General features: G+C 33.2%; 1 protein-coding gene across 5 annotated transcripts in view; it reads right to left on the reverse strand.

Annotated features, from left to right (window-relative positions):
- The window catches only part of Dgkb (diacylglycerol kinase beta), a 625059-nt gene that overhangs the window by 353806 nt on the left and 256493 nt on the right, over positions 1-14760 (reverse strand). For all 5 annotated transcript variants that reach the window (XM_076941963.1, XM_076941961.1, XM_034514239.2 and 2 more), the window contains 2 exons: positions 11547-11621; positions 387-472 (listed from right to left, as the gene is read on the reverse strand). In XM_076941963.1, the coding sequence (XP_076798078.1) occupies positions 387-472; positions 11547-11621 (161 nt within the window). The remainder of the gene's footprint in view (positions 1-386; positions 473-11546; positions 11622-14760) is intronic.

Consider the following 14760-nt stretch of genomic DNA (forward strand, 5'->3'; position numbering starts at 1 on the left):
TTTTTCAGTGCTAACAAGACAGAATGTTCTGATCTTCATTTCTTTAAAAGGAAAAAAAAGAAAGAAATTCTGTCAATTTGTTTGAATTAATACTTATTTTTGAAAGGACTTCTATCAAACAGAAATTACTCAATTCAGAGACTAAAATATTTCTAAAGTAAATATTTGTTTAAAATGTACCATCTTCTAAATACCAATTCATTATATTTTTTAAAGTATTAAAAAGTTCCAATAAGGGGTACATCTGAAAGAAACACAAAATATTCAGAATTCATCAATATTTCATTACTTGTAGATACTTGAGAGACAAAAAGATTGATAGAACAAGAGTAGAAGATAAGGTTACTAGTCTTGTGCAAGCCACATTAAACACAGGTCTTAATTACCTATGCAATCCAAAATCCAGCCCACAGTCCCATCTCCACCGCATGCTAACACTCTGAAGTCAGGGACATCGCGAAAAAAGTGTAACCTGAAAAATAAGTATTTTATGGCACATGTTTTACATTTAGGAGAATCTCCTCATTTTTTCTTTTTAGCCTATTCTCTAATAAATTGTATATTTACATTATAAATGTTTGTGTTAAGTTTTCATTAATATCTTACATATCATTTAAATATATTTTTGTGTATATTTAAATCTGTGTATATTTAAATATATTTGTGCATATATTTAAATTTATATATTCCAGGTTTTGTAAAGAACATAATTTTTACAAACAGCCAAATTAAAAATGCATAGTACTAAATTAAACATTCATTTTGACATACCCCCAGATGTAATGAAAGCATACATAACACACACTAGCATAGGCTATATAATTTATTTAACAAGTATTGTCAATCAGCCATTGTTTTGAAAAAAATATTTAGATATGATTACCATGTCAGTCAATATAATGTGTTCAACACTTTTCATTCTCCACTGCACAGAAAAATTGTGCAATTAAGATTCTAGCTTTCAGAATTTCCTTATGACTTTCAATCTGCCAATACAGAAGCCAAACCTCACCTTGTCATTTGACCTGGTGAACAATGCTCATTATCCATGAGTGCTCCAGCTTAATTGCCGGGTCAGATGTGCTAAATGCCCACTGTTCCTGCTGCCACTGCATGCAGTGTGCTCATTAACATGACCTACCTCTAGGAAGTCACAGAGGCAAGTAATGTATCTAGCTATATATCCTTACATGATTTTTGTAGCATATAAAGAATAAAGAATAGAAGCAGAGCAAAAGCTAGTTCCCCCCCACACACTTTGTCCCACATTTTGTCCCACATATCAGTATTGGGAACAATATGGCATGGAACCATCGAAGTCATTTTTCTGTATATCGACACATTAGTATTCACATACAAATAGCCATCTAGAATGCTCCATTATATATCTTAGGTAGTTTATTTACTTTAGAATTTTATTTTTGAGGAAGGGAGAGGGAGGGGGAGAGAAAGAAGAGACAGGCAGGGAGTGACATAAAGAGACAGAGATGCATTGTGTTGATCGTAGAGGAGGCTAGAAAAGGTAGGGGTACTATTAGACATAGTGGGAACAGAATAATATAGATGCTGCAGCAGGTACACTTAAATCACTGAGCCATCTCCTCATACCTACTATGTTCATTTTAAAAACAAGATTTTTGTTTTGTTAAACTTATTCTAACAAAACTAAATGTTTCCTTAAACTTATTTTAAATCCTTTAACTCACTATCAGAATTTCTGTAAGATGTGTTGTATTCTCACTACTTTCAGGTGTCTAGGATTCTCTGTGAACTTCTTTATTTATGAAAATCGTTATGGATTCTGTGTGGAATCATGCTGTATGGTGGTTGTCACATTAGCTATGAGTGTATGGACTCCATAATTAAATAATTTGCTTTTATGACCTTTTATACTATGTCTAGTATTTCATCATTATAGGCTGGAGAATTGGCTCAGTGGAGACATTACTTTCTTAGGATGAGTGAGGTGCTGAGTTCATTCATCAGTAAGATGAATATAAAAACCCAAGTAATTTACTATTAAAAAATTACTATTCTGGTTACTATCTGAGTCATATTTGTGTGAAAATCTACATGTTTCTAAGGCTACTTTAGGATACAATGTACTGTACCTTGTACATCTCCTTTATTGTTTTAAGGAGTCATTTTCCATAGTTGATAAGAGTGTTCAATTTCTTGAACCCCTTGAATAGTAAGTACATTTTAATATTTCAACATGGTTTCAAGAGAATAAATACCAGTTTAATTTTGTGTGTGTGTGTGTGTGTTTATGTGTGTGTATAATCTAATGTCTCTGTTTAGAACATAGTTGAGCATTTCCATAGTGTTTTTTTGTGACTTGTGACATTTTCCATGAACAGTACAATCCCAACCTTGAAATCTCTTCAACTGAATGTCTCCTAATGTTATTTAATAATCATTTATATATTATGAATGATAATTTTCACTTAAGTTAAATTTCTTCAAGTGGTATTTTTCTGACATATGTAAACAGTATAAAATTATATTAGAAAATGCATAAAATTTAACTGAATCCACAGTCTCTTAATAAAATCTATGAATATTTAGCATGTAACTTTCATTCATTTCCTTGGGTATCATGATGTATATCTTTACTCTTTATTATATATGTTGCAAATATATTCTTCCATTCTTACACTGTTTGATATTCTTGTGCTATATAAAATGATAAAAATGCCTAGGTACCTACCAACTTAACATTTTAGCAGAACATCTCTGACAACATTCCTCACAAACACAGTTAGCATATTTGAATACTGGGATGCCATGTGTAGGCTTCAATCTACATTCTGCATCATTTCCTCTCTAGCACTGGTCTAATTTCATCAATGTTGTTGCTCTAGAACTTCCTATATGTAAGTAACTTTTACTTTTTTTTAATTTCTACTGATGAATAAATTTTCAATTATGTGAATATGTTTTTCAAGTGCATTTCAACAGGCACTGGACTGGTCAATTTGTGTCATTATAAAGATACTTTTATAATTGTTCCCTAATATTAAAAGCATTTCATTCCCGTGGATTGGTATACTTTCTTAATTTGTCTTGATTTTAGTCATTTATTTTGCATTTTTCAAAAACATTTATGAATAGAAGATTATTCTTTATTCAAATAGCCATTGATATGAATATTAGCAAAAGAAAAAGAAGAAGAAGAAGGAGAAGGAGAAGGAGAAGGAGAAGGAGAAGGAGAAGGAGAAGGAGAAGGAGAAGGAGAAGGAGAAGGAGAAGGAGAAGGAGAAGAAGAAGAAGAAGAAGAAGAAGAAGAAGAAGAAGAAGAAGAAGAAGAAGAAGAAGAAGAAGAAGAAGAAGCAGCTCGAAATACCCATGATACAACTCATAGACCATGTGAAACCCAAGAAGAAAGAAGAGCAAACTGTGGATGCTTCAGTTCTACTCAGAGAGAGGAAGAAAATAATCACAGAAGGTAGAGGAAGGAGGAATCTGGAGGAGAGAGGATGGGGAGGGGAAAATGGGGGCAGGAACAAGTGTGGGCAGAGACAGAGGAGAAGTACAGAGTGTCAGGAAATAGAATGGAGGTGTGTAGCAGATGGGGAACTGTGGGTAGCCACTAGAAAGTCCCAGATGCCAGGGACCCAAGAGGTTTCGGGAACACAACAGGGATGACTTTATCTGAAATACCCAATAAATGGAAGAGAGAACCTGTAGAGACCATATCCAGAGGTTAGGCACAGCCCCCGGTTGAGGGATGGGGCCACATATCCATCGCAAAAATACTAATCCAGAATTGCTCCTGTCGAAAGGAAATGCAGGGACAAAGAGTGGAGCAGAGACTGAAGAAAAGGACATCCAGAGATTTCCTCACCTAGAGATCCATCCCATTTGCAGACACCAAACCCAGATACTATTGATGCTAAGAAACACTTGCTGACAGGAGCCTGATATAGCTGTCGCCTGAGAGGTTTTGCCAGAGCCTGACCAATATAGATGAAGATGCATGCAGCCAACCATCAGACTAAGGGCTGGAACCCCAATAGAGGAATTAGGGGCAGGACTGAAGGAACTAATTGGGTTTGCAACCTCACAGGAAGAAGAACAGTATCAACCAATCATATCATCCAGAACTCCCAGGGACTAAATCACCATTGATAAAATACACATGGAAGGAACCATGATTCCAGCTGCATATGTAGCAGAAAATTACCTTATCCTGCATCAGTGGGAGAGGTGGCACTCTTGTCCTATGGAGGCTCATTGACCCAGCATAGGGGAATGCTATGATGCTGAATTGGGAAGGTGTAGGTGTAGGAGCACCCTTATAGAAGCAGGGAGGACAGTGGAGGAATAGGGAGTTTAACTGGGAAGGGAAATAACATTTGAAATGCAAATAAATAAAATAACCAATAAAATAAAATATTGAACAATGTGCTTTGTAATTGTTTGTAACTCAAGCTTTTTCCAGTTACAGTTCTGTAGCAGGTCATGGCCTTCACTTGTATTTCTGAACACTTTTAGAGGCTAAATTGCTTTCAAAGCATGTCAGCATAAGCAGCTCTTCCACAGCTGACTGCAGTGATGTCTAACCAACCAAACTCACCACTGTTCTTCTACTCCATGGTGCTGTATCATCTGTAGTTTAGGATAGGTCTCTTAAAATTGTCGCCATTAGTTCTTCAGCACTGTCCTAACCCCAAACACAAATCCAATGTAACTTTCAGGACAGCTTACCCTCTGTAAATGAATACTAAATGGATTGAAAAGTTGGCCTTTAACTAAATTTAGTAATTCACTCAATTCATGCAATTTTCTTTCAGGATTCACTTATTCCTCATTCCACTTAACCACTAAATACAAGGCTAGAAAAATCCTTTAATCATTTAATAATTAATGTGAGCCTCCTTCTGCTTCTCATAAAAGTGGGGTAGTGTCTGCTTTCCTGGGATTTCTATATGTACATAAACTAAAAAGATTATATATTATACTATCAATGGATCTATATACTATCAACAGATCTTTCTCTGTTTATACTATCAACTGATATATCTCACTCCTATCAATAGATCTCTCTCTCTACCCTCATGCAGTGTGTGAGTGTGTGTGTGTGTGTGTGTGTGTGTGTGTGTGTGTGTGTGTGTGTGTGCATTTGTAGGTCAGGAAATACTTCTGTATTTCTCCAACTCTCTTACCCACCATGTTGAAGCAAAGGAGTCACAAAGACAAGTCCCTAAAATGTAAAGCTCAGTTGATCAGAGAATTCTGCATGGAGTTGCAAACAGTGTCTAGTGGACAATTGGGAAGCATATTCTGACCAATCAGAACAGAAGGGACAACTATGATTTCACATCAATTCAGGAAATTTGGCAAGATCTCAAAGGAAAAGTCTCACATTATTTCTCTCATCCAGGAAAGCAGTCACAAACACCTGCTTCCTATTTCTCTTTCAAGGGATGATGGATGAGGGAATGAGGGGGTTCTAGAAAAATGGCTTTCTGGATAGTTTAGAAGTCTGTACCACACTTTCCATCTATTTATAAGTTATATATATTTTATCTGGAGGCTCAACAGGTATAATCAGCTTACAAGGAAATGATCTTGCTTTTACCTGGGTTTATTTAGGTTATTTTGGCATATTTTTAAAAAACAAAATGTTCAAATAGAAGTTTTGTCATTATTTAATTTTTATTGTTATTATAATAATTATTTAATTATTATTAAATTTTCAAGCAACAACCGTCTATAATTGCAGTTCTGGCTTCCACAGGCACTAGACGGTTGTGTATCCCTTGAAATTGCTGAGAATAAGCTCAGGTTCTCTGAAAAAGCATCACTCAGTATACAATAGCTGAGACTTTATTCCAGGCCCATGGGAGTTATTTCTTGATATTTGTGATCTTCACTCTAAATTCTATTTCACTGATTTCATATATATTAATAAATATGTCAAGGCTTTATTCTGTAGCTATCATATTTTGAAAGGAAATAAATTTAGACTTTGTCAGTGAGCTCCAGGCATCCCTTCCTTGATCCATGTCCCCTTGCATAGGCAATCTGAACTCAAGCTCTCTAATTTGTACCACAAGGACTTTACCTACTGAGCCATGCCCCTAGCCTAACAATAGTCACTTTCAAAAGACAGCTTAAATAGTTATAAATATAAGTGTATATTAAGGACTGAGTAATTGACATAAAATAAAAAAATCTAGATGATTGTTTGGACTGCGCTGCATTCAAATTTGTAATGAGTTAGGATTTGTTTTGCTTTGTTTTGCTTTCAGAGAATAAAATGGCAATTCACATAAACAGAATTCTGTAAGAGTAAGATTCAAGGAAATTGAGGCACACAGGACATCTGTGATATTTTAGTCGTTTAATGTATGTGTATCTGAATGGGTAGATCTTCCTCTCTTCATTTCTCCATTTCTAAAAGTTCAGAAGCTTGGCCTTTTTATTTTGGATGGAGGAGGACAGAGTCTTTGGCAACCCTAAAAGGTGTTTTTTTTTTCTATAGGCTGAAAACAGCTAAACATCAAAGCAAAGAGGAAGGGTGTAATCCTTCTCATAGAAAATCCTGATTGTCAGTCATAGTAGAATTAGCAAAGGCCTTGAGTCTTTAGTTTGCTGACAAGGAGTCTACCTGTGAGGCTAGAGAGGAATTGGTAGCTTGGTATTTTCACAAATGTTTGCTCAGTCACCAGTATTCTCCATTTGCTTCCAGGATATAATCCAACTGCCTGTCTCTGGTGATGGAGGCTCTGGGATATTGCAGGGGCTCCTAGAGAACAGAACTACTCAAGGGATCACTCATTTTTCAAGCAGAGACATGCTTTGGTTAAATTGGGTTTAAGGCATACTCAGATTAAGAAAGACAATCTTTGCTTTGGTAATTTGCCCAAGTGCATGTTCTTTAGTAGTAGTTACTATATAAATATAAATATAAATATATATATATATATATATATATATATATATTGCCAAAGCAAAAAAAATAAGATTTCTAAAAGATACACAAAAATTTTTTCCAGATCTTTCAATAAGTTACCTTAGAAGAATTTATATTAATTTTCCAATTAAAAACCATAAATACATAATTGTTTTCTAAGTTCAGAATTTCTAATCCTCATCAATAAGAAAAGAGAGATTAATCCATTCAGGTTATTTTGGTAGATCTGCACAAATTCATAGTTTCCTACTAAAATTTTTATGGTTAATAAATATGTCAAGGCTTTATTCTGTAGCTATCATATTTTGAAAGGAAATAAATTTAGACTTTCATAGACAAAAATATGAACTTACTTCTCCAGGGTCAATAAATCAATTGACCCTGTGTATAAATTTCCTGAAAGAAAGTTAATCAAACTTATTATGGTTTTTCAATACTATGTTTAGTGCTGAACCTATACAAGTCTATGACTGTACTATAGAAACTCCAGTACTTGAAGGTACTAAAGGGTATTTAAGCATCATTGGTTTACAAATATATAAGAAATCTATTTTGCTTAGGAAATGACCCTAAAAATTGTAACATCTGCACCCAATCACATATTTAACATACATTTCTTGATTATAACTTTATGCTGGAAAGACACAATTCTTGTCTTTAAATATTTTATTGGGTTTACTGAAGGCAGAAAAATGTTACAAATAATGGAGGTTTTTTTTTTTTTAAATAGCTAAGGTACATTTCGTAGAGATGAAAAATGTCTTACTATAAGAGGACATATCAGAATTGAGTGTTGAAGTTTGTGTAAATGGTAATTAGTTGGCAAAAAGAGGAACTATGAGGTAAAATGATTAGCAGGTTATTATATAAGACTTAGGGTTTATGGTTCAGGAATAAATAATACATTACAAAGAAAGAAGGGTAAATAAAGATCCTCAGATTAATTGAGTGAAAATCTACAAATGCTGGAATGTTGACTACATGATCAGAAAATGAATTTTTTGTGCACTTGTATGCTCAAATGTTTCATACAACCTGATAAACTCACCCTTATTCTGATTAATTCATGACTAACTGCTTATTTGCCTTATACATGACTTTAATTGTCTAAATAATAAAAGTTCAGTGTTTTCAATTTTTTGTGTGTCCTTATTCACATAACAACTGAAAGACTTCAAATGAGGCAAGTCATGTATAAGGCGAATTATCTTGTGCACTTCATTACAGCAGTCTATTCAATACTTCTTACCTTTATTGTTTTATAAATATTTAAGTTGGACCTAAAAGTTTGGAAATGAAGTAGATTTCCTCCAGCATCCAAGCCAAAGCTAGATATGCCTGTGTGTTTAATTGTAAAAGAGCTACAACACCCCCTGCATTGTACTTTACAGTTATTTGTGTGAAAAAAGTGGGGTAAATACATCACATTTACATTGGGGAATAACAGATTATTTTATTTCCTGGACAGTTGTAGTTGAGTTGAATTTAATACACACTTTGTGGTATGACATTTTGTGATAAGACAGAATCACCTCTGACATGATTCTATAACAAGAGACATATGTAAGAGTCATAATCTCTGATTAAAGAGAGGTTTTATTTAAATGAAAATATGTTAGAAAGTTTGTTACATAAGATGATATTTTAAATTAAGAAAACAACAAAATATGTGGGATCTGTTATATAAATTCCAAGTTGTTATTAGGAAAATGTCTCAAGGTTTCACTTACAGACGCATGTCTTATATGTGATAATGTGAGGGTATAGACTGACTGTTGTTATATTTTAAAAGAGTATCAATACTTATAATGAATATTATATAATTTCGCTATTTTAAGAATTTTATATTTTATTTCAATTTCTTAAATACATTTAAATTAAAATTTTAATGGTTATCTTACAATAAACTACTTATGCTTTTTAGTAGTTTAAATTTTAAAAAGCTACTTTACAAGTATACAAAAAAAATGAGATATATTTGGTTGACACAAATGTAGCAATTAGAGAGTATGTAAGAAGTGTCATAAATGTTTATTTTAATTACATAGGAGAAAATAACATTATTCTATAAAGACTAGCAAGGTGCATTCATCATGTAAACCATTTTTTGAAAGCAGCTAACACATCTGTTAGTAATCTTCTATCCAGTTAATTATATTCACCATCAGGAAAGGGGTCAATTGTGTAAAACACTTAAACATCACATGCCTCGAAAATGATAATCAGTACTAGAGAAAAAATTCTTGGAAGGAGATGCTACACACACTCATATGTATATGGTGAAAATCTCTCATTGCACTGGGAACTAAACAGAAAAGAAATGTGATTCAGGTGAAATTCATAAATCACAAAGGATGTTCGATTAATGGAGATATTCTGTAGATTGGAGTGAACAATGTGCTAAAAGAAGAAATCTACAAAGGGACTGACTTATTACCAAGGACAGCATAGCTAGAAGCAGGGGTTCAAGGAGACTCAAGATAGCTATGAAACAGAGATAGAGACGGTGACAGCACAGCTCAATCAGAGCTTCCCTTGGGATAAAGCCGATGGACAGTTTCCAATGTAAGTTCAGGCTTACATCTGGGACATCGTGTGGACATGGTTATGAATATTTTAACTCCAAATATCCTGGTGAAGCAGTAAACTAATGAAAACATTTTGAAGAATCTATTTGATTTATATCTAAAAAAAGAGATATGTTCAATTTCTTTTTCATCTATTTTCTAGTTAACCTCTATGTAAAGAACAAGACAGGTTTTGGAAAAGATCAGATATCAAAATTAAGAGTATATAAAAACAGAGAGAAAGTGGCCAATGGGAGACAAATAGTGTGAAGGTGAGCAAGGTTGATGTTATCAATGTATGTGACATACAGTTATAAAATTGTCATCATGAAGACATAGTTATGCATAATTAATATGGCATGACAATTTTTACATTGTATAAGCAGTAAAGGAAGAATATTTTAATGACCCAATCTTAGAAGTAAGAATTTCCTACAAGTTATATAATATTTAGGATACAGCACAGAATTAGTTATTAAAATAAATGTGTACATAGAAACAATAAAAACTATAAACTGAAATCAGAAAACATAAATTTGAACAATTCTTAACAAGTGTAATAATATTTATGAGATGATACATTTAAATAAACATTAAGATGAAAAAATTTAATTGAAAAAAGAAAAGAATCCATGTTGTATGTAAGCAGAGAAAAGGTTAATCTACATAAGAAAAGGTCATCTGATCATATATAGTTATTATATATTACATATAGGTTATTATATGTTATTATTATATGTTATATAATATATTAATATATATCATTATTCAATATATAAAATAATATGTATAGAATATATAATATTTAATATAGTCTATAGGTCATTTTGTATATATAGTTACATGAATAGTCATACAGATATTTATATATGTATATCATAGCTATGTATAATTATCCATACAACTGTTTAACTATGTATGTGTGTGTGCCTGCATTCCAGTCCTGAGCATATAACCCAAGAACTCCATATTCCACCACAGGGAAACTTGCACACGCATGTCTATTGCTGCTTTATTAACAGGAGACAGGAAATAACACAATGTAATATAAATCTTAGAGGAAGCTTACCACCAAGGGTGACCACAAACATGGTTTTGCATATATTTTCATAGTATAAATTTTATTCATTTTTAAGGGAACAAACTATTTGAGTACTTAGTTCCCAGTTCTTGGGAAACAACCAACAGGACTTATTTTGATCTCTATTTTGCCTTCTTCTGATCTAACAGGGGTCACAAAAGCTTATTCAGCCTCTCTCTGCTTTATGTAGTCTAATGTTTACTCCCATGCTGCTAGAGAGAAAAGAGGTCACTGCAAGAGGATGACATTAATAACTTAATGAGGCTAAATTAATGATAATTAAGTTCAGTCTATATTTATGAAATCAAAAGTACATGTTTTATGTTGAAAATATAATTTTATTTCTCTATGCCTTACCTATTAATAACAAACTAGGTTATAAGAGAGTGGTATTCATTAGATTCTGCAGATAATAAATGAGAAAATTATATTATGATTTCTAATCTTTGTTAACTACTTTCTTTTTTCAGTCTGCAACAAATCTATACTTAATTTTAAACAAGTAAAATACAGCAGTTCTAACAAGACTTAGTTGCTTTCCTTATAGTTCTGCTGTGTGTGTGTATGTGTGTGTGTGAGTATGTGTGTGACTCTGAGTGTGTGAGTTTGTTGGTGATTATATGTGTGAGTGTGTGTGAGGGAGTGTATGTGTCAGTGAATATGTGTATGTGAGTTTGTGTATGTGTGAATGTTTGAGAGTTTGTGTATGCATGTATGTCAGTGAATGTGTGTGTGTGAGTATGTGTTTCTTATTTTTAGTAGTGCTTACATTATTTAGAACAAACACCAACCTGAAGTACATTGCTAGCTGTTTTGAAGAACATCATGTATATCTGCCCCTCTTATACAGTTGTCAGTTTTTCACATACTGAACTCTGCAGTAGTTACATAGCTTTTCTGAACACTTCACATTTGCTAATTGATTAGTAACTATTAAGCAGTCAATGATAATGAAGCAAACCCCATGCTTACTTACCCTGGCATAGGTCCATTTCCAGAAAGACTGTAAACTTGACGAGGATTTAGGAGATACTGGAATTTTCTGTAAATTCTATAAATGGGATACATATGAAATGCAGAGAATTTAGTAAAAACAAAAATAATTTCAAAAATTTGCACACCCCAATGTCATAAGTATACAGTTTTGTATACTTAAAGATATTTTATGAATTCATCCTTACTAAGATCAGATTTATAATGGCTCAAAGAACTAATGGAACTTTTAAAAAAGGAGGTGGGCATTTCAAAGATAATAGTTTGGAAGTTAGAAATTATTCTTACATTGACATAATGCAGCAACTGTTAGTCCTCCACAAACATTATTTAATAAATTATAATTTAAATAAATTTTAAATGTATTTCAGTATAAACTTGTTAAGTATCTTCTCTTAATAGAGTATATGCTTCCCTTTACAGATATAAATGTTGTTATCAGACATAATTAATAAAAACAAGAATTAGTCCATATGTGAATTAAGATATATATCTTATATATATATATATGTACATATATATATGTAGATATATATATGTACATTTGTTTAATTAAAGAAAGTAGACATTTGTACATAAACATTTTCAGCTTACAAAATTTCTAAATTGTTCCAATTGTTCAATTTTAAATATTTTACTTTCTGAAAGAAATTAATCTATTACCTCATCCCTAAATCAGCAAACCGTCCATTCTTTTTACCTTAATTTACTATATTATACAATGTCTAAAGAAAGATTTTAGAGTCACACTTTGTCAGTATTCTTTCCAATTCCCTGAACAGAAAGACAACCATCTTCATTGTGAACATACAGCTCATCTCTGAACTTTCTTCTTAGACTACATCCTTGGTGAGATGCTCCAGGCTGACAACACGACCTTTCACGAATCCACTTTCTACTTCATTCCTCTGGGGAATGTCTATTTATGTCACACCCAATACTAGAGTGCTTTTTTTGAGACTTCATATTTTCACAGATATTTCCTCCTTGGAACTTTCATAGCAACTATATTTTAAACCTTTCAATGTTAGCATTCCTCATGTGGTTTTGCAAAATGTGTGTTGACACACCCCACTCCCATCATTAAACCTTATGTTATTTAGCCTAGTGGTAAACAGTACTGGTGGAGTTTGGACTTGCCCAGTTAGGAGCACCTGTTGGTTGTTACAGGAAATTTTGTGTGCATATATAATCCTGTGACATTTTGCAATTTATCCAATATATCTAAGTTGAAAAAAGGCAAAAGCAACAATAAATAAATAAATAAATAAATAAATAAATAAATAAATAAATAGCAAATGGCAGTATGGAATCCTACTGTGAAAAAAAAATACTCAGAGGAAACTATTCATATTCTGACCAGATCTCTTTTTATTTTACTTGACAAATTGTTTGAAGGTTTTACACATGTGTTTAATGAAACGTAGTCATGCTTACTCTCACACCTGTTTATTTATTTGTCTTTGTCATTTATATGTTGCCAGTGACAATTAATAGTAAACTTAAGTGACCAGGAGAGCTTGTCTGCAGTTTCTAACAGAGGAGTTTAGTTAGCTATGTCATATGTATACTTAACTAAAAACCAGTTGTTGGTCATGTAAGGGTTTCCTCTCCGCTGTGAGCACAGCCTCAGAAGAAATGAACTTGGAATGGTAAAGGGGGCAGAGGACCCCCTCCTAATCTGCCAGATCAACTGAATCAGCCCTCATGGTCAATAAGATGATCTCTGGACTGCGCATGACCCTTCTCCATCAGGTCCTCTTATCCTAGTGGAAACAGACCCACTAACTCTATTTTAACTACATTTTTATGCATGTCCATGGGACAATCCACCAAATTATGTGCAACCTACCAAGTATCACAGCCTCAAAAGAATGATGGCCCCTGCACAGCAGCTATCAGCTAACAATATCTACTTAGTTAGGAGTAGGTCTCATGAGTTCTTCCATCATCACTGTGGAAATTTTGGATGCCTTGATCTTGTCAGGTCTCCTAAAGATAAGCAAAGCTACTGTGAGTTCATGAATGAAAAGCTTTACCATGTTCAGAAGACAACTTTCTTCCAGATCAAAGCATCTTCTAGATGCTTCCTAGTAAGCATCCCTATTGCTTACTAGCTCTAACTCGGCTGATTTGGCTCATGAGGAGGATGTCCTTTCTTCCCGAACCACTACATTCTCTCCTACTTAGACTGTGCCCACAATGAGAGAAGTAAGCCTGGCAAAAGCTTTATTTTATTTCCATGATGGCATATAGGAAAGGCTGTTTCATTGGCAATGCACATTCTTGCACCTCTGTTCAAAGAGTTGGCTCTCCAGAAAGAAATTTACTTCTAAACTATTTACTCTGTTCCATTGTGTTATGTATGTCCAGGTAAGAAGTAAGACTGGCTTCCAGTTAAGACTCTGGTAGTAGGTATATTCTCCGTTAGCATCACCAAGGCAGCTCTCAAGTTCCCTAAATTTGACTTTTAATGGTCAAGGTCAACTTTATAAATAAGAAACTCACAAATATATTCATAAGATCACTCAAAGTATCTTGGTCCTCACCACATTCCTATGATTTCAGAGTAGTTTTATGTGACTTGCTTTTTATAAATTACGTACTTAACAATTGAGAACATGGTATTTAGCTAAGGGTCACTCTAAATGGTTTAGATTATCTTAAATTAAGAATAGAGAAAAATTAAAATCCTTTAAAATCATATTATATACTGTTTCTATTAAGTTTTTATTCTTACTGTTCAAAATGGAGTTGAGTTTTATCTAATTATTTCTGGACAGTTTGCATTTTTTAAAAGATATTCATATATTTGTTTTTATTTCCTGTGTTTGAGGAGTCTTGTCAAAAATCCCTTACTAATGTTAGCATATTTAAACGTTTCCCTTTAGAAATTTCATATTTTCTGATTGAGACTTTGATCTGCTTTGAGTTAATGGTTATTACTGGTGAGAGCGAAGAAGCTAGTTTGAGTCTTCTGCATCAGGATGCTGAATTTTCCCATGATGGCATATAGGAAAGGCTGTTTCATTGGCAATGCACATTCTTGCACCTCTGTTCAAAGAGTTGGCTCTCCAGAAAGAAATTTACTTCTAAACTATTTACTCTGTTCCATTGTGTTATGTATGTCCAGGTAAGAAGATTGTATGATTCCTCTTGGTTTTGTCCTTGGATAATTTGTTGTACTTGAGTCTTTC

The sequence above is a fragment of the Arvicanthis niloticus genome, chromosome 11 (genome assembly GCF_011762505.2).
Source record: "Arvicanthis niloticus isolate mArvNil1 chromosome 11, mArvNil1.pat.X, whole genome shotgun sequence".
NCBI classification, from domain to species: Eukaryota; Metazoa; Chordata; class Mammalia; order Rodentia; family Muridae; genus Arvicanthis; species Arvicanthis niloticus.